Genomic DNA, 21,028 nt, shown 5'->3' on the forward strand with positions numbered 1-21,028 from the left:
ACACAAGTGCAGGACCCAGCACCAGGTCTTGTTGAGCCTTTTTCAATTGTCCATCAATCCAGCCTGCCCAGACCCCTCTGCAGAGCCTTTCTACCCTCCAGCAGATCAACTCTCCTGCCCAGCTTGGTGTTGTCCGAGGGTGCACTTGGTCCCCTCATCCAGATCATTATTAAAGCTATTAAACAGAACAGGCCCCATCCTGAGTCCTGGGTAACACCACATGTGACTGGCTGCCAGCGGGAGTTAACTCCACTCACCACCATTCCTGGGCTCAGCTGCCCAGCTTTTCACCCAGCAAACAGTGCAGCCATCCAAGCCACGAGCAGCCAGTTTGTCTGGGAGAATGCTGTAGGCGACTGTCACAGGCTTTGCTGAAGTCCAGACAGACAACATCCACAGCCTTGCCCTCATCCACTGAGCAGGTCATCTTGTTGTAGGAGTAAGTCAGGTTGGCTAAGCAGGACCTGCCTTACACAAACCCAAGGTGTCTGGGCCTGGTCCCATGGTGGTTGTGCACGTGCCACGTGGTGGGACTCAGGATCATCTGTTCTACAACCTTCCCTGGCCCTGATGTCAAGCAGGCTGATGGGCCTGTGCTTCCCAGGAGTCTCCTTACAGCCCTTCTTGTAGATGGGCCTCACGTTTGCTAACTTGCAATAACAGAGACCTCCCTGCTTATCCAATACTGTTGGTAAGGGATGGAAGGTTGCTCAGTGAGCACTTCTTCCATCTCCTTCTGTACCCTTGGGTGGATCCCATCTGGACCAATAAACTTGTGTGTAGCTGACAGGTGTAGCTGCTCACTGACCATTTCCTCTTGAATTAAGGGGACTTCTTTCTGCTCCCTGTCTCTGTCTTCCAGCTTGGGGCAGGGTGCCCCAAAAATGACTAGTCTTTTTATTAAAGCCTGAGGCAAAGGAAGCATTAAATGCCTCAGCCTTTTCCTCATCCTTGTTGATGCTTCTCTGCTTCCCAAACAGTAGTAAAACAATAAGCTTGTTTGTTTTGTTTTTTTATAAACCTGACAGCATTTAAGACTTTCTGATTATTCAGAAAAGCATCACAGCATTTACTTATGATTGTTTCCAAGTGAAAACAAAAAAAGGCTGTATCTTCTTTCCAGAATAAATCTCCAGTGGAAGTGAGCTAAGCCTTCAGTGATGAGTTTGAGTACATGCATTTTTCTGAACAAAGTTCTAAAACCTTGAAAATCTCATCCTGTCCTGAATGCTTGCCAAGGCCATTTTCCCCTCATTCTTGAACAGTTTTTTAAGAGTGCCTGTTGGTTCAGCTGAGTAAATGAATCCCCCTTTACTCTTCTGCAACTTCATCTTTTGATTCAGTACTATCTTTTCTCAATCTGAAGTAGTGCAAAGGGGCAGACAAAAAGATAAATCTTAAAAGGAGACATGAAAGCAAATCTTATGTGAATTTTTACAGACATAACTCTAATTAATTCAAGCTTCAAACAGAAGATAGAAAACTTTCTTGTTCTTCTTTCATGTTAGTGAATTTTTACATAGCCCTTGTCACAGAGAAGGCTTTTATTCAAAGTGTTTTGCAGTTTCTGTTCCCAGTCTATCCAGTGCAGTTATGGCTAGCTTTAGGAGATGACCCCATGCTTCTGAAGCATGGCTACTCCATCCAGTCCATTTCAAGACTGTGTCTTTTGTAGAAGGTGGTGCTTTTTTTTTTGTGGGTTTGGGGTTTTTACTGTCTTTTTCTGATTTGAAGTTTATATACTAATGTTGCTGGGAAAAAACACCCAAAGTGTTAATCAAGAGCAACTATTAAATAATGTACCTAAGCAGGTAAAGATTTTTATGTTGGTATATTCACTGAGATTCCAGGTGTTGCTGGTAGATCCAGACAGTACAGCCTGCTACAGTGTTGGAGTGCAGAAGCTGTGAGGAAGTGGAATAACCTGCAGAGAAATAAAAGGCTATTTCAGAACAGCTGCAATTTGTTTTCTGTGCTTTATCATACATGCCTGTTGTCATCCATTTAGTCTGAGAAAAAAATGAATGAGGAAGAAGCTTCAAGTTTGGGGAGAAGCCCCCCTTGATTTCTCAGTAATCTGCTGAATTAACTGTAACAGTCACTGGGCAGTGACTCAAGACACTTGGTGCTCCAAGTGTCACAGATTTCAGAGAAGTGGGAAGAACATTTGCAGAAATTCATAGACGAGTAGCAAGGCCATAGTTTTGGGTAAACATGAGTCAGGGATGTGGAGAATTGCACAACTTCTGTTTTGGTCACGGGAAGGCAGCGTGTCTCTTTCTAACATCAAACTGTTATCCTCTGGCCATGTGCTTATGGACCCCAGTCCTGGCAGAGCAGGGAGCTTGGGCATTCCTTCCTGTCTTGGGGTAAGTGAATGTTGCAGGTGAGTGTGTAAAAACCTAATGACATGCCTCTGTCAGTGACTGGTGAGTTTTGCTTGTTTGAAGGCTGGCTGATCAGGGCAGGATGAAGTCAGAGGAGGGAGAAGCATTAAAACAGAAAGTGAAACATGTCTCACTGGTGCCATGAATTCTTTAGTTTTTGCAGTTATAGGCCACAGAGGAATTAGCTCCTTTAAAATTTCCTATGATATGTTAAGAAGATGCAAAGATAAAGTACTGATTTTATTTAATTTATTTAATTTTACAGTTTAATTAGCCCTTATAATTCAGTTCATTGTATCTCATTTGTTCAGAGCCAGGATGAATTATCACCCATCACTACTGTGTCAGGAGTCCTCCTTTCTGTGCTGTCAGGCTGCTGCCCTCTTTTTCCTTTCAGCTGCAGTTTTTAAGATCTTAGGTGTGTATTTAGCATATGTGTGCATGTGCTTTAGAGGAGGGGACAACACTTCACCTTTGGAGTCAGTTTTTAAAGAAATAAGAGCCATGCAGGAGTTCTAGGTGTTCTGCTTGTCTTTTCATCCTCTCCTTCCTGAATTCCTAAATAATTTCTGAATATGTTAGCCACTTGGAAATCACATTGAGAGGTCACTAGAGGACTCTGAGGCAGCCACACTGCAGGTACATCTGCTGAAGGGAAAGCCATGCAAAATAGAGTTGGTGGACTTACCTGCTGGGCCACAGCCAGCAGTCACCTCCCTGTGCCCTGCTTGGATGCCAGCCCCAGCTCTGTTGTGTCCTTGCTCAATGTGAAAGGTGTGGGAGCTTTGGAGGAGGAGAGAAAGATCTGTTGGGTCTTCTGCTTGGGAAGAAGCTTGCATTTAGTCCCTAGAATCAACATAAGAAATATTTCCAGTTTTCTGTTTTTCATTAGCAGAATTCATGTGTAAAGTTCTTGTTTTTCTTGAAACAAGCCTTTTTTGGTAGACAGTCTGTATCAGCATTGCTGAATTTTATTTTTTTTTATTACTTTTTTTGCTCAGATACAATGGCCAACACTAACTAATAAAAATTAATAAATTGAGCTGACAGTGTTACATGAAGCAGTGCTGGTCAGGTTGGCGATTTTCCTTCAACTGAATTCTGACCTGAATTCTGACCCACGAGTCATCACATGCTACATGAAGGCAGGGATGGACAGAGAAATTCAATCTGGATAAGCCCAAAACAAAACTTGATTTCTGAATGTTGCTGAACTTTTTTGTTAGTCATTGGTTATGTGTTTTTCTCAGGCAGAAGCAGCTCTAAAAATTACATTTAAACACAGCACTTTGATGTTACACTATTCCCCTGTTCTTGCAAAATGTGTCTATAGCTAACAAACAAAAAGGAGGTAAATCTTGATGAATTAACTTTGTCATGTGAATAAGCTTTGTGTTTGAAAGCTGAAACACAGCCTGTGCTGGCAGCTTGTGTTTGGAAGCCTTGCATGTTAGCTTGTTGATTTGGAAGGGTTGGATGATACATTTACAATTTTTTTTTTGGCAAATAAACATCTTGCTTTGCAATGACTTAACCTATGTATGTATATCTTTTGTCTGTTGATTTGGAAATTGAATTTCACTTTTTTTATAGACTGACATGCTGGATGTCAGTTAAACCAGAGTGATTCTGTGATGCTATTTTCATTGTATTAGAGTGATGTGATTTTTGTCACAACACCCAGATTTTTTAGTAATTTGAGGGTTATTGTTTCTTCTTTTCTTTGGAACAAGTAATACCACACAGTGTGTTCATGTTTTATAGAACATGCCTATTATGTGTTAACCACATTAGCATTTGAAACCACTAGCATTTGAAACGAGTGTGTTGAGCAAATGTGTGGAGCTGGCACAACCAGATGCTGAATGTCCATGACCCTTTGAATGCAAGCTCAGGTATACTTTGTACAAAGAGCAGTAGTTGGTTCAGCCTGCAATGACTATACAGCTCAGCTGTGGGAGGGATTGGGCTCTTTGAATGCCTCCTTGAATCAACATCTTGAAACAATGATTGCAGCCTAAGATTATCTACTAAAGTAATTTTATGTTGTGGGATTTTTTTTCTCCTTTAAAAAAAAAAAAAATACACACTTAGGGAAATGCCATTAAAAATATGGTAGCAAAAAAAATTACCCTCTGGGTAAGCTGTTAAAAATAGGGAAATGTCAGCTAAACTCATGCATGGCTTTAACACTGTGTCTTTATGTGTGTTCATTATAATCTGTACTTTTTGCTGACACATCATGAAACACTTTCTACCATCATGTGAGGTCTGCCTTGTAAAGTACACATTTCATGAATGGCCACATGGTGCTGTAATCCCTCCTACATATTTTTTTTCCTTTCTTATACTACATTTTTTTAATTATGTGAGTGTGTAATGATGCTTTTTAACTGTGACTTGATGGAAGGCTAAGCACAAATCTTATGTGCAGTTTGACCTTTATGTGATCTAAGCAGGGGTTTTTGGGGGTTTATTTTTAAAAAAAAACATTGCTTTACAGTGAGCTTTTCCACAGACTTTAAGATCATTTAATTTAAAATTTACTCCCATTGTTTTCCTGTGTTCTTTGCATAATGGGCTTTTTATCTTTTGTTCAGCTCATAACACAATATTCTCAGAATAGAGATTGTTGCTTGAAATCTAGTTACTGAAGGTGGGGTCAGGCATAACTTCTCAATTCTCTTGTTCTTATTGTTGTTCAGCTTCCATGCTCACGTTCACACTGCAGATTACCAGTTTGGAAGTAACTTGATTTAAGAAGCACAATGATTAGTCCAGGGGCTCCAAAAGAGAATAAGATGATCAGAAAATTTACCTACCATCACAGAAAAAGAAAAACAAATAGAGAAGACAGGGAAAGAGGGGACTGTCATAAGACTTCTGAATTATTTTTTTTTTTAAGGTTCTGCCGAGATAAAGAAACTATGCAGTTCTTAATGAGTAATGATAACACAAGCGGTGGACTTGAATTGTATCAAGTTCTAGATCAGACATTTAGGAAAAAGTTAAAACAACAAGGACAGCAAAGCAACAGAAGAGATTGTACTTCAGGATTTTGAAGCTGGTAGTGGCAGTTGCATATCTGATCCTGCCTTCAGGCAAAAAGATGGACAGTGACAATTCTGAGTAATTCTGAAGCTTTTTTACCCTTGATAAATAAGTTTAAACCTAAAACTTATATCTTTCAGGGAGGAAACTGAAGTCTTGATTCTAAATCACCAGTAAGAGAGAATCTGTTGCTCTTGATACATTCTTTCAATAGTGAATTGTTCTCTCAGATAGTAAATTAGGAGTTATTTTTCCTCCTAATTTTTCTGAGAAGTCCAATTGACTCCTTTTCTTTGGATCTCAGAGTGCATTTGTCCACTATGTAAAGACTCATCAAATTTTTCACCAGTGTAATTTCATGTGTAATTTCTTACACAACTAACATGCAGTCAACTCTCAGCCTTCTCTGGTTTTTTTTTCATTCTCTTTGCAAGCTGGAGGCTTGTAATTTTTTTTCATCGTTTTTGTGATGCTGCACATAACTTTGCTTTTCTGAAAACTGATTCTGTGAATGGTCACATGAGTGCTGTCAGGTCTTTGCTCCTCTCTCCTCCTGCTTCTCAGAAAAAGGGAGACTAGGATTATTCTGGCCTGTAAGGTCTCCTACACTGCTGATAATATGTGGAAGTATGCATGTCCTTGCCAGAACTACTGCTTGCCTATGAATATGCTCTGCTTAAGTTCTAGATGCTTTGGGTTTCATTTGCCATACTACAGTGCCATACTACCGTGCAAAATTGTGTTTTCTTGTGTCTTTCTTGCCTGGTGGCTCAAGTGGCTCTTTACCAGCAAACCACTTTCTTTATTATTCTCTTTTTGCAGCTTTGTTTTCTGAAAATATAATCACTTTGCACATAGCTTCTGAATCACAGATTATTTTAAACTGTGCAGGTTCAAAGCATCAAGTAGAGTGATATCCACAGTCCCTCTCTGATGGTAGATTTTCACATCTGTGACAGGACAGGCATGTTACAAGTTTCACTTAAGTTGATTTCTATACTCTATAGATTGCATAATTAATATATACTGCATAGTTACAATGATTTATTTTTTTGTTATACAGTCTACTGTATTTCAGCTTCCATGTGGATACTCCAAACATTGAGTTGCTCTCTGCAGCAGCCATTTCCACAGGACAATTGGAGTCACCCATACTCCCCCTTGATAAATGTGTTCATACAGGAAGCTGCATATGCAGTGCTGAGTACATTGCAGCATCCTTTGCATAATAACCTTCCTGAGAAGTTGAGCCCCAAGATTTTATGAGAATGTAACTTCCTCAGCCAAATCTGTGGTCTCATTCAGTTTTGAAAATAAATCTTTTCCACTTATCATATTTGTTGATTTAATACTTTCCAAAGAGCTGTATCAGCTACTCTACTATTTGCAGGAAATTTATTGTAATACTTTGTAATTAGTTTTTCTATTCTTCTATATAATGCAAAACATTTGCATCTCTGAATTACAATGAAACATTAATCAGAGGTCCAGAGAGATCCTGAGCCAGACCTTTGGAAGAAAGTCTTAAATACAGGGTGTCTGGAAATAGGTGATTTTAATTAATGCAGAGTTTAGCTGCTGTTAGTCTTTTATGGAGAGTTAGTGTTTACTCTCTTACTTGTTTCGAGCTGTAACTTTGCATTACATAAATGAAAACATAATTAGTATTTCCTTTACTTGGGACCCATGCAGGATACTTTTCCATGTTGGTGCTGTTCATTGTGAATTATATAATATTAAACTACTTTGATATCCTCAGAAGAATGAAAAGTACAGGGTAAAGAAAGAACCCTCACTGTTTGGTATGCATGAATGACTGACAAAATAGAGTCTAAAATATTCTGGTGGATTTACAGGATAGTGAAATAGAGAAATACAAGGCTTTACAGTGTTATCTTTTAGCCATTCACTGGTCTGAGGCAGGTTACTAAACAATTCCTAGAGGGCTCAGTTGTAATTTTACAGTGACATGACCCAGACACATCACTTCAGAAAATGAAATTTCTACTGTGGAAATCTCAGGTCCAGAAAGGGTGATTGATGAGGGGTGTGCACTATTTTACTGCTAACCTTGGACCACTGGGCATTTTGTATCCCTGCATACACCTCCCATTGAAGGGCAGGCAGTTCAAGGTTGGAAAAGATTGTTAAGGTCCTCAAGTCCAACTGTTAACCTACACTGCCAAAGTCCACAGCTAAACCATGTCTCTGAGGGCTGCATCTACATGTTTTTTTCAATGCTTCCAGGGGTGATAATTACATCACCTCTCTGCATTGCTTGTTTTTTGTCTGGGATAAACTAGAGAGCAATAACAAAAAAAGCAGACTGGCATAACTTTGAGTTCAGCTGGGGAGAGGCAGCCTAGTTAGTACTCTGCAAGAAAGGAGAAAAGCCTCATGAAGCCAGAGTTTTTCACTGAAGTCTGCTCTACATAGTCCTTGTACTAGTTCAGCTATGCCAGTATTATTATGACTGAAATAACCTTGTGGCTGGCGTAGGTGCATCAGTAGATAAATGCCCTATATCAGCTCCCCCAGTTCTAAAGAAAAGGTTGAAAACATGACCACAGCATGAGGGTGAAGTCTGCAATAGAGGCAGTACAGATAAGAGCAGGAAGATAAACAAATTCTTGATTATGGGGGCTGGCAGTACCATGTACTCCCAGGCAGGCAGTACCTCAGCCCATTCCTCTTTGCTGCTCATCCTTGAGGAGGATCAGAAGTGCCTGCTGCCTTGTGTGCATGGGATTGCTTTGCCACAAGTTCATGCTGATGCAAGATGGTACAAAAACTTGTATTTCAAAATACCTTTTTCAGAAGGTAAATGTTGAAGTAACTGCATCTTATTTAAGTCCTAGAAAGGTGAAGGTTCTGTGTTAGTGCTTTTACATGACCTCACCGTTAAGCTGTGCTGCCGGGCAGGTAAGGGAGCTCTAACATGATTGATGAGTAAAGGTGGCTGGGCAATTTTACTCTAGATTGTGATTCTCAGTTATAAGGCACTGTAAGAGGAAACTGTGCTTCCTGTATAAGAAGGACACAATATGCCTTCTCCTAATAATATTATGTGGCTGTTGGTTCTTGTTTGTTTCCATTTTATTGAATATCTAGTAGCTGCCCTTTTTGTTTAAGGGAAAACTGTGTATGCTAAAAGAGTAAGAGGCAGACAAAGTTGTTACAGAGAATAGATTGGGAGTCATCTTTTCTCTGAGGAGTTGTGCTTTGCCTGCAAGGATGAAGAAGGCATCTTCTGCTTGTGTGAAGAGCTTTGTATTGATTGCAAAGGCAGCAGCCTCCTGAAGTGAAATGGAAAATAATAGGAACTAAGAGAGTCTCCATTTTAAAGCGAAGCAAATCACTTTTGTTGATTTTTTCTCCTAATTTGCAAGGGGTTTGTAAATGGTTTTAAATAAAGATTTTGGTCATGTAAATAATAAAATTGCAATTCATCAGAAATGTGAAGGGGCAAGCTCACCTGCCTTGCATAGGGAATATATTATATATTGTATGTTGTATATATATTATATATAAGACATAGGGAATATATTATTAACCTAAATATAATTGATTGAAGGTTTCAAATAGTTTTTTTGATAAGGACACCAAAAATACACCTTCAACAACAGATCAGTTAAAATGAATGGGATTTACTAGTATATATAAAATAAACCAGGAGACATTAAGTACAGGAAGAGTGTTGTGGGGGTTGGTGTATCCATTTTACGATGTTCTGGTGGAGTGGTGGTATCCTGACCCACGCTTCCCAATTGCACTGATTGCAACTTCATCATGTGGGATCCAATCATGGTCCCACTCAGAGAAGGTAAGTCTGCTACTTAGGCCTAGAAAATATCATGTCCCATTTAGAATCCTTCACAATAGGTGTTTGAGAGCAAATAAGGTGATGTGATGTATAATGAGAGCACATATCTATTTTTTTGCAAGAGCACTTTCATGTGGGTGTTGTTAATCTGGAAAGTTTCACTCTGGAGAGCATTTAATATGTTATGATTGATAGATATCTAAAAATATGCTGAACATACTTGAACAAATGGAGCATTGATTTGCCCTTTTCTTCTCTAAATAGCTAAAGGTAATTGATTTTTTTTAACCATTAGGATTTTTTATGTATGTGAGTGCTGCTTAGCTTCCATAGAAGACTCTGAGTACAGTCCATAGAAACAAATGGTTGGAATTTGAAGTATTGTAAATTGTTTAAAAAAAAAATGCACATTTGAATAAGGACCAGAACAGACTTGATTTTTCTAATAATTCCTTGCTTGTTGCCTGGTGGAGCAACCCACAGCTGGGTGTATAGCAGCAGGTTACATTATGCAGAAAATCAGAAATTTGAGCTGTCCTGTGTCTGGGGAGGTGGGAAGCATGCACAGTCTCCATTTCAGAAATGGAAGCTCCTCTGTAGCATTTGTGAAAGAGTGACCTTCTGTCTCAGCTGTCTTCTTGAGATGAATGAGCCCTCTTTTCTCGGGGCTTTTGGTCCTGAATTTACTGTTCTCATGTTCAGAAACACGACCTCACCAGCAAAAGGATGGTTCTGGGAATATTGTTGGTTATGTAATCTCACCCATCCTTTTAGTTCAGAAAAGACAATATGTATTGAAAGTTTCCATCAGGATCGCTATTAGCTGTCTGATTTTCGTTTTTCACTCTTCTGATGAACATTTATATGGATTTAACATCCTCTACAAAACCTGGGGCAGGACATTCCTTCTCTCTTGCTTCTGTGAATCTTGTGGTCTTTTTGTCTTTATCTTAAGACAACTTGCTGGTGTCATCACTTCTTACTGTCTCTATTGCTTCCACTTTTCTTTGTCCTCCTCCACTCACCTCTGTCTTTTGATTATTGCTATCTGCATCAAGCAGCAGGAAGATAATGTGTTCAATAATTTAGATGCAATCTATTACTTCCAGCAATTTCACTTGAAAAGTTTGGTTTTCAAAACCATCAGGCCAAGGCATCCACTGAAAGCTTTCTATTTGAGTGAGTATTGTCAAAGCTTTATGCCCACATTGTCCTGTGGTATTTGCAGAAATGTTTTTGGTTTTTTTTTAGTGTAGGTTTTATTTCTGTATAGAGATTAAAAGCAGCAAAGATAAGCTTAGAGAAGAATTCAGGATCAGGATACTAAATTTGGGATATTTCACTTGCACATCCATGTCCAAACTGGGTCGTGCACTAATCAGGAAGCAAGGAGCATATGCCTTTTTAATTGGATTGTTTAAAAAATTTATGCTGTCTGTGCAATTTCAAATTATGGCAGTGATCCTGCAACACTGAGGTCAATGAGATTACTGATAGGCATAGTTACTCATGAGACAAGCCTTTGCAGACTGTATTTTAGGAGTCTGGGGACTCATGCAGAATAAAAATCAGGTTTAAACTCTATGAGATTTTTCTCTTGACTTTTACTAGAATTCATAATTTTAAACGATTTTGCTATGTCTTTAATATTTATGAGAAGCCCTGATACATTATTATACAAATTCAATTATTCATCACCTCAAAAGATAAGGAGAAACTGAGAGGGTTTTTTTAATTTAAAGGGTGTCTTCAGTTTTTCTCTCTTTTTAATCTAGTATTTTACATTTTAGAAGAAATTATATAAATGGTGACTCAGAAAATCATCAGAATAGCATTTAAATGCTATGTCCTCAAGCTCCCAAAAATAAAACATAGGCTAGTGCTTAAGTGAGAATTGTTCACCTAAATTGGGGAAACGGAAGGGAGAAGCATAATCCCTTTTCTTAGATGACAAAAATTCTAAGTTGGATTTATCATATGAACTTCTCAATCCAGGAAGGTTTTGTTTTATTCTTTGTCTCACAGAGTTTGTAGTCTATAAGTATGTTTCATGAATGTTCACTTCTTAATTTTGACCATGGAACAATGTAAGCAGCTTCCCCTTTTTTCTTCCAGTTAGGCCTGCTCTCCTGATGCTGTGTGCTGATCTAAAATATGCAGTCATTATTTTAACATTCTGAAAATACAGTGTAATCACAGACCCTCATAAGCTTCTTTTTCCTCCTTTCCTCTTTTGGTATCTCAGCTATTGAACTGAAGATGTTTATCCCTTAGCACCTGGAGGAGACATACAAGAGGGTAAATTCAAGTTGGTGAAGTTGCTCTGTTTTATCTTCTCATCTCTAAGTTGCACATATCTATGCTACATTTTGCTTATGTGCAAGCCTGGTCACAGCTGGTGTTCCCCTTTCCTTTTCCTTGGACTTGCTTGTACTTGAGATTGATACTTAATTTCTTTTTTGAAGCAAGAACTTTCATACTGACTTTAAAAAAAAAGTTCATGAAGTGCAGTACAGGGATAAAATATTGCGTAACTATGAAATAGCCTCAAATCCAGCCAGTGGTGCGGGGTGAGTGGACAAGATTCTGCACATGTTCCAAAAAATAAAAAATTGGAAATACCATGCATATCTGTCAGTTCATCCAGAGGAAGCTTTTGGAAAAAAGCTTTCAAAGTAAGCTGAAAATCCTTTGCACATTACTACACTTACTGTACAGGCAAAGGTGATCCAAGGCTGCCTTACAGCAGTTACTGCTGGGTGGTGCCTGTTCTGACATGACTGCCCAGATAGGAAGTGTGTTGAGAGGAAGAAATGCTCATTCTCTGACTCATCTGCAGAAGGATCTTCATCTGAAAACAGCAGGGAGAGAACTCAAGAAGCAAAACCATTGATACAGTGTAAGAAATGGTTTTCAACTAAAATATTTGTAGTATGCATATAGCTTAATGTGATTCCATATTTACTGTTCATCCTAAAGGGATTTTACATGTATTTACAAAGGTCTAGAAATTGGTTGTAAGATTCTCAGTTTCACTCCTCACCTTGTAAAAGTTCTGAATTTCTGTAGGAAGTAGTTTGAAAGCATTCAGATGAGAAATAATAGATACGCGTCTGTATGGAACCTTGTGATGAGATTCACCCATTTTTCTTCCCACCAGGTTTGGAGGAGATCAGCCCGTGTACATCAATATTATTAGAGATCCTGTCAACAGATTCCTATCCAATTATTTTTTTCGACGTTTCGGAGACTGGAGAGGAGAACAGAATCACATGATCCGTACCCCTAACATGAGGCAGGAGGAAAGATACCTGGTATGTTTAAATAAAAAGTTTTGATCACCAACTTCCCATCACTGTTACATACTGCTGTTATTCAAACTGGATGCGTGAAAAGTGGGAGACTGAGGCATCTTCTATCTTGTGTTTTTTATCTCTGTGTTTTCTTGCCTGGTCCTTAGTTTGCTTAGCTTTACTGTGTAGAATTCAGTTTGAGCTTGAATAAGCTGACAGCAAGTTCCAGATTTCCACTATTGAATTATGGTCCTTTCACTGAGTTGCATTTGCACTGCATAGTAATATAATAATTCTGCCTATATTTATCACTCTGAATGTTCAGACAGATTTTTAGGTTCAGACTGTGTCTGTAACTCTGCAGTCTCAGAGGAAAATTGAGAAACGGAGCAATTCAGGGAGCTCAAGTCTCTAATATTCTTGCTGATAAGTTGTTTGTAATGTTATTTACACCAGGGCTCTAATCTCAGTTCTTTCTTTGGTCTTGTTGCCTTTTGTCTTTTTTTGAGTTCATGATGGCAATAATGATGAATAAACTATTCATAATAAGTTTTTAATTTGTACAGTTGCTGAACTGTCGTAACACCTGCCAGCTTTTGTTGTATACCAAGTTCCCATGGCAGTAGGTGTTGAATGAATGCTAAATAAGAAACACAGAAGCTAGAGAGATGGCTAGTTTGGTTTATATTGATCTCTTTGCATGTAAACAGACACCTCTCAAAAAAGGCAAAATGGTGGAGTTACTTCTTGCTCTCTCTCTGATGGAGATCCAGTTTGATTTGACTCAGCCTTCAGGCGTACTTGAACCTGCAGAGTGAAACCTGCAGTGAAACAGCAGTGGCAGGAAAGCTTGATGGTCTGCTATGAGATGTTGCAGGCCAGACATAATGTCAAAACAAGGTATGTCTGTGGCTTTTGGAGGAAAAAGAGGGGATGCTTTTGTGAGGTTTTGAAGGAGGCAGGATTACAAGATGTGTGATGAGCCATTAAGAACACAGCTCTGAACAACTGCCACGCAACACCTTTCAGCCCTAGCTGAAGTTAGATGACTCCAAGGAGAGCTGGGTTTTTTTTCCGTGTTACAGATCTGTTTTGATTTCTTTTGTCATCTGTTGTTTGCCATGCAGGACCCTGTGAACAGAAAAGCTTGTAGATATGAGTAGTTGAAGGGGTTAATAATCAGTGCAACTTTCTAATTGCCTGAAATTTAATGACATCTCCTATACAGATATAACTGTGAAGGGTTTCTTATTTGCCATTTGCCTAGAGATCCCAAAGAGATCCCTATGTTGGCTGAGTCGATCTCCTGGTGTGCAGAGCTGGAAGGTTTTGGATGTTGTGTGCACATGCTTCATCATCTCTGAATGAGACAAGAGGGTTGAGGAGATTAATGAGGGGTGGGGGTTTTTACCAAAACTTTATAACACTACTACATTTTCTTTTTTGGAAATGTTCAAAGTGAGTAGCAGAATCTGTACTTTACTTGGAGTGCCTTCTCATTTGCAGTGCAGTGATTGGTGTCTCTTACGTCTGTGAAACCTGGTATTATTTCAGTAGTGACTGAGCAGCTTAAGACATGATTGATATATGTATATATAGCCAGTGAATTTTTACTTCAAGCAGAACTGAAACAAATAGATCAAATTCATGTTGTCTTGGTTTAAAAACTAAGAGAAATTACCTTGCATTTTCATGGGAATTAGCATGTTCTTTAAGAAGTTAATTGTTGATGTACATATGCAGATATCTATGCATACACAAATCATTACAAAAGGTATAATGATAAAGAAATAAAAAGTGTCTGACTGAGGCCAGAAGTCATTTTGTTCAAACGGCAGTTTGTTGATCTGAGGCACCATTAGCATCCTTCATAAACACTATTTTTACATTTTCATTTTGATTTTCTCTGTTGGTAAGTCAGTGTTAGAATCCTGGAAACATTTTTGGAACCTGTTTTTCAGCCCTCCTTGGCAGACTTTGGCAGTCACTTGCACTGCTCAAGGAGAGTGACAGTAACATATAGGCCACTTGTCATTGAAATTAATTTTTACAAAAGCCACTCATTCTGAATGTTGAGCATTTTTAATGCTTGAGCTATCCAACCACATCATATATTGCATGCCTGCATTTTAATCTTCTCCTCAGTGGTGCAAGAAAATTAGCTGGTATATTTCTTAAAATTCATGTATTGGAGATTTTGGAATCATAGCTTCAGAAATCTGCAAAATCAATTGTCAGATCTAGCTGTGAAGAAGGTAAGAAGCTGGTTTTACCTCTGAGCATGAGCCAGTATGCCATTTTAGCACAGGACTGATGGGTGGCCTCATTGCAGGTCCATAGCTTTTGCAATTATTCTCTAATAGTTTTTTAAATGCAAAACTCACCATGAAACATTGCTCTTTTTTATGGGGGACTATTTAAGGAAACTTAGATTTAGCGTATTAAATAGTTTCAATATTGATCACAATATTAAACCTAAGCTGTTTGGGATGAGGTGTGCCTGACCATGAGCAGATACATGAAAGCAGGGGGAGGATATGAGCTTTTACTTTTCTTCTTCAATCATGCCTCAGATCCACAGCTAGGAAAACACATAACTGCTGATTGACCCTGAGCTCATTGCTGGAGTACTTGAGAAGCCTTGTGTTGATAGCAGTTACAGACTTACAAAATGGACTGGAGAAACTGTAAATATCACTTTTCTGTTTTACCAGAAGACTTGCCTTTTGCAGGCAAAAGACATGTATGAGTCAACTGGGTCTTAGAGGCTAATTGTACTTTTATCAGCCATGATGTTCTTGGCTTCCTATCTCTTGGAAGGTGATGTGAGAAACTGGGAACCTTTCCAGGCCATCCTGGCATCTTCATCAACAGCTACCAACACTGTCCATGTCCCTTGAAAAGTGGAGGGTAGCATCCATATTCCTTAAAACTGCAGTGTGAAGGTGTGGGAGCTCAGCTGCTCTTAAGGGAGGAAAAGCATTTTAAGATCAGATTTTGTGTGATGTTTGTTGTGATGAGCTCCAGATTGTGGTGCCCTTGATGGAAGCATTCCCTCCCCTCAATTCTGATCCTTAAGAAAAAAAGGGAGCTGAAAAAAACCCCAAACCGTCTTGAAGTCTTGTAGTACCTTGCATGCTGGGTTTTTAATATTGAAAATCTGAACTTCTGACATTGCAAAGGTCAGAAACAGAGACAGAAATTTCCACCATTCACTGATCATTTGAAATTTTCTCTGAATAGAGCTTCAGGCTTTGACTTTGTTCCAGGAAACACAACCATTCATTTGGGAGTCAGATAAATTGTTCTAAACATCTTGGTAAATATCTGTGTTTACCAAAATTTAATTGAAAGTCAAGATAGAAAACAAGCCTTTTATTCATGAATCAGATACAGCAGAGGCAGCTGCTGCAATGTGGGAGTTTTTACCCAGGTCCACAAGATCCTTGCCCTGACCTGGCACTTTCACTGCTGCAGTGAGTTATTGTTAGTCACTTGAAGAAATCACTTCCAAGCTTCCCCAAAATAAATAGTGGCAGTGTGGTGGTGTGGAGTATGGCAGAGAGGTAATTAATGGTGAGCACCTTCAGTCAAGTCTCAAGCACACTGATGTGACTGTCAGCCTTACATTATGGTCCTTTAAGATGAGGTAAATTCACAAAAGTTAATTTAAAGTAATTGTAGTTTAAAGTTAATTTAAAGTAATTGTGTTTCAGGTTGAACTAGCGTTCTTAGAGTAAATATGCTTCAATAAAGCAAGCAAACCCCAATCAGTGCAGCTGTGAATGCTGCAGGTACCAAGCAAAGAAGATATGCAGGAGATGCAATTTAGTTCAGGGCTTGGAAGCGCAGAAGGTAGGAATCACCTCTGATGAAGAGGGACTACTATAAATATTTTGAAGCTTTATATTAAAATCATTCCTTCCAGAATGCTTGTTTGTAATTACCTAGTATCTATTACCACTTCAGTTTGAGACAGCAAATACAAAAAAGGGCATGTATAGAGTTTTCATCTTTTCTTAGTACTTGGTAAAACTTCAATCTAAGACTACTAAGGCTGAATGAATATGTGAAGCAGCATGGGCTATGTGTTGTTGCCCAGATTGCAGGAAATCTGGTTACATGGGATTCTAATCTCTGTTAGGCTCATGAATACCATGGCTCCTAGTTCACTCCAGTAAAAGATTTCTGAGCTAATGTATCAGAAGTGAGAATTTTTGTATTTAAAAAAATCATTCAGTAAGATCACCTTCCTATAGGATCTTTCAAATTTTCATTACAATTAGCAGTTACGCTTGCTTGGCATCTCTGGGTGGCTCTGCAAAGTTTTTCAACTTCATCTCTGAAAATAAATATGCTTTTCTCAGCAAAAATTAAAAATATTCTAACAATATTCAGCCTCATTTATGTTAAAGATTACTCATGCAAGTGATCCCATAAAGGAGCATCTGTCCTTTTGTCTTTTAAATGAAATGTTAAAATAATTGTTAAAAGTGTATTAGGATTACTGCAAAGGAGGGAAGTAAAATTCAAGTGGTGTGAAGGAACTTTCACATCAAATTTCTTATAATAGGGAAAAAACTATTCCTTTTGCAATGTTAGCTTTTATGACTTAATAAGAAAACTAATGTTGTTTAGGTTATTTCATACATTTCAAACCAAGTAATAGAAAAAGGTAAACTCCATGGAACATTTTTTTTTTTTTTAATCCTGAATCTTGAGAATTTCCTTTTATGATTTCCATGGTTTTAATTAATATAGTAATATTCACTAAATATATTTAGCTAGTTTTATTATTTATGTTTTCCAATTTCTATCTACAATGAAAAATACTCTTTTACCAATTACACTGATTTTCAGACAGCAGCTGGCTGTCTTATCTCCTGTGTTTATCTGCATAATATCATGAGTAATTATGTTATGAATTGTCATCAGTCGTTGTCATCATTGAGCTTCCTCCTTCATGACTCCAGGTAAGTTTCTTCAAGCTTTTCTGTTGCCAGAGACATGGCCTCCTGGAGAGACCGTGGTATGGAGCCCATGCCTTCATCTTCTCACTGTCACTCTCATGAGTGTGTTTCTCTATTTAAAAAAAGGCTGGAAGAGAGTTGCCTGCCCAGAAATTTGGTGCAGAGGGAGCAGAGGGTTCATGACCCTGACTTCTGACGTATGTTGAGCACCCCACAGGAGGGGGCTACAAGTGTCTGTTGATTGAACCTGGGAAATTTTGGGAAGGCTCTGATAACTTGGTTAACATTATTTAGACTGGAAATCTGAGGCACGCAGTGGTTAAAATTATTTGACTTTGTCTGTGTAGTGCATACCAGATATTGGGGAGTTAAATATATAAATTAAAAAGAACATTTTTCACTTACTGGGTTCTGAGCTGTAGTTAAGAGCCTATCAGTGTTTTCCCTGACGTAGCCCCATACACACAGTAGTTATTTTACTGTCTGTGTTATACACTGGTGCTGCTGAGGTGGTTTGAGTTGGTCACTGGACGTGCTGCAGCGCAGCTTTGCAGCTGCAGGTCTGGTTTGGGGATCACACAGTAGCACCAATCCCTGCGGCTGGGACGGGGCTGCCGGGAGAGCACTGCTGAAGCACAGCCACCTGTCAGCTGACCCAATTAGAACAGTTTGCTGCTTCTTCCCTCTAATGAGTGCTTTTAATAGACTCCAGCTGTTCCCTTTTGCTGCATTACCTCTTCAAAGCAAAATTTCTGGCCCATTTCTGCAGCTCTTCATCTATTGTGTGTGCTCTAAAGCACCATTTTCCCCCTTAGATTCTCACATTTTGTATTAATAATTTATTGAACCACAAAGTTAATGGTAATTCAGACCTCAGCTGGAGGAGGGACTGATTAAACAACTTACAAAACATAATATTAAAGGAAATATTTTCATGGCTGACATTTACTTTTCAGTGACTTCAATTTACAAACCAATATTTTTTAAATGTTCCCCTGTGGAGTTTGCATTCCAAACATTGCAGCATTATGCATTTATACAAAAGCAAGAAAATGTGCCTTCCTAATCTGTTTTCATTCAATGGTCTGAGTCAGTTGCACATAGTAGATACACGATATAGCATTGGTTAAGATTGCAACACTAAAACTTCCATGTAATTCACAATATATACTTCTATCCCTAAGAAATGTGGGATTGCTTTTATTTTGATTATATTATTCTGTATTGCCATTCTCCTTTCTGTGGAGACAGGATACAGGATAACAACAATATATTGCTTCAGAATGTAAAAATGTGTAGTAGTGGTCTGAAAATTTCTGGCTGTTGCAGATTTTGAGGAACTGTAGAGAAGCCAGAAACCAAGTAGCAGTAGAGGTCCAAGGACTAAGTACCCACAATCTTTTTTAAATGTAACATTTTTACTGGGTCTTGCCATATACTGTGTTTCAGTAGTGCTTTTTAAGACATTTGTACATGGAGGAACTTAAGATCTTTCATTAAAGGACCTTGCTGTATTAAGTTTAAAATTATGTATCTTCATTTTTATGGTGATTTTGCCAAGTTTTTTTTTATTTGTGCCTTTCTGAGCATGAATACAGGACAGCTCTTGATGTTCTTTCTTTTTTTGTTTTTTGGGTTTTATGTGTTGTGGTAGCTTGGGGGAAATAATTTTCTCTAGCTTCTCTATAGGAAGATCCTGTTTGTAGAGTGGAAAATCCCAACCAAAGAACAAAGGTTCTAATATATTGATGCCAGCTTTTTAAGGCCATGTAAACTGTATAAGAGGGTATGTCTGTGTAATATTTTCAGGAGATATATTTTTGGATCATTGAACAAGAACAGAAAAGAGCATTCTTGTGCAGCCCAGGGACAAAAGCCAGCCACGCCTTCAGTGAAGGCAGGAGAGCAGTTTGCAGGGGATAATCTTTATTTTACTTAGAAACTAAGGGAGTCTGGGTTAGGAGGTTTTGCAGGGTTAGGAGTGAGATCTTCTGTGTGTGTTGGGTGGTTCTACCATAGCATCTGCTTGGTTCTCAGTAGTGGTAACAAAAAAGCAAACCAAAAACAATAGAGAGCAATACAGAGAATTTCATTGTATATAAACCCCCAGTGTGTCTGCACTTGACTACTTTCATGCGACATTTGTGACCTCCTGTCCTAATTTGCCCTAAACCAGGACACTTCCCATTCCCAAAATGGGATTGAAAGAACTGGAAAACACTCACAAATGGGTAGGAGCAATGATGAATAATTTCCATATGAGGAATGACAAAGGTTAGTGCTCTTCAAATAAGGAAAGATTAAACAAGGGAAAGGACATGAGAAGACATTTTCAGGATGCATGAAAAAGTGGCCTCAAGGATGATTGCTTTTGAGCTGTTCCAGTGTAAGACTAATAGAAGTTTACAATTTGAATGGGTAGTGTATTTATAACACTATCTATCACAGGTAGTTGCCAGATGCAGTAAAAAATAGATGGTTTGGACAACATGTAATTAGGCTGTGGAAGTCCTTGCTGGTCATTGTTGTGAATGAATTTAGATGTATTCACAAAGGAAATACTGTGGGAAACATTTCTTTACAGAGAGACTGGCCATGCACTGGAACAGGCTTCTTAGAGAGGTGGTCAATGCCCAAGGCACGTCACATTTAAGAGTGATTTGTACCTTAACAATACACTGTAAGTTGCAGTCAGCCCTGAATAGGTCAGGCAGTTGGACTAGATGATCCTTGTAGGTCCCTTCCAACTGAAATATTATATTCTATTCTATTTTTTAAAGTGCAGCTATGTGGCCCTCAAGGGCTGTTAATTACCAAAACAACACCTCTTCATCAGAAAATATCTGATCAGTACAAATCTAAAGCCTCAGGGGTACCCAGAAAAAGGTCCTTTGTGTATGGTAAATGTTCCTCATAGGCAGTAGTGATTTTTTGAAATTGGTTTCTGCTCTGGGTGACTCAAAAACAAACTTTATAATTGCATGCTAACAAGTGAATTACTACTCGGATTTATATAAGGTAGTTATATAAATAACTTTATATAAGTTATAGACATCTCCAGTTGAATGTGTTGTTTCTTGACTTTAAAATAGTTGAGTGTTCTTGGGTATATGCCATAGTGGCTAAGACTTTGTTGCTTTACATTTCTGCCAATCAAGTTAATTTTTGTAAGTTCCAAACTGATGCTGAAGCAATTAACTGTTAACACTGTCATGACTATTCTCGAATCTATCATTAAAAGCTAAGATACAAATGCATTTAAAATATGAACTGCATCCAGTTTTACATTGTGCTCTGTACTACTAAAGATACCAGAAGAGAAGATGTAAAAAGTCTTTAAAATAGTGGGATAAAACATTTGTTTCAGTGTGTGCTTTTTAGAAATGTGAAGTCTTTTTCTTTTTATATTTCCATATGGGTGAATTTCAGGTGTTCAATAATTTTTATAAGCCTCGAGTTGAGTACTTGCATTTTCAGTCCTCGTGTACTTTGTTAATGTGAAAG

At 38.4% G+C, this 21,028-nt stretch overlaps 1 protein-coding gene across 3 annotated transcripts in view; it reads left to right on the top strand.

Moving 5' to 3' along the window:
* UST (uronyl 2-sulfotransferase) overlaps positions 1-21,028 on the top strand; it is a 158,606-nt gene that overhangs the window by 83,531 nt on the left and 54,047 nt on the right. For all 3 annotated transcript variants that reach the window (XM_086877630.1, XM_086877631.1, XM_086877632.1), the window contains one exon: positions 12,422-12,575. In XM_086877630.1, coding sequence (XP_086733756.1) covers positions 12,422-12,575 — 154 coding nt within the window. The remainder of the gene's footprint in view (positions 1-12,421; positions 12,576-21,028) is intronic.

This window comes from Cyanistes caeruleus, chromosome 2 (assembly GCF_971803275.1).
Source record: "Cyanistes caeruleus chromosome 2, bCyaCae1.hap1.1, whole genome shotgun sequence".
Lineage (NCBI taxonomy): Eukaryota > Metazoa > Chordata > Aves > Passeriformes > Paridae > Cyanistes > Cyanistes caeruleus.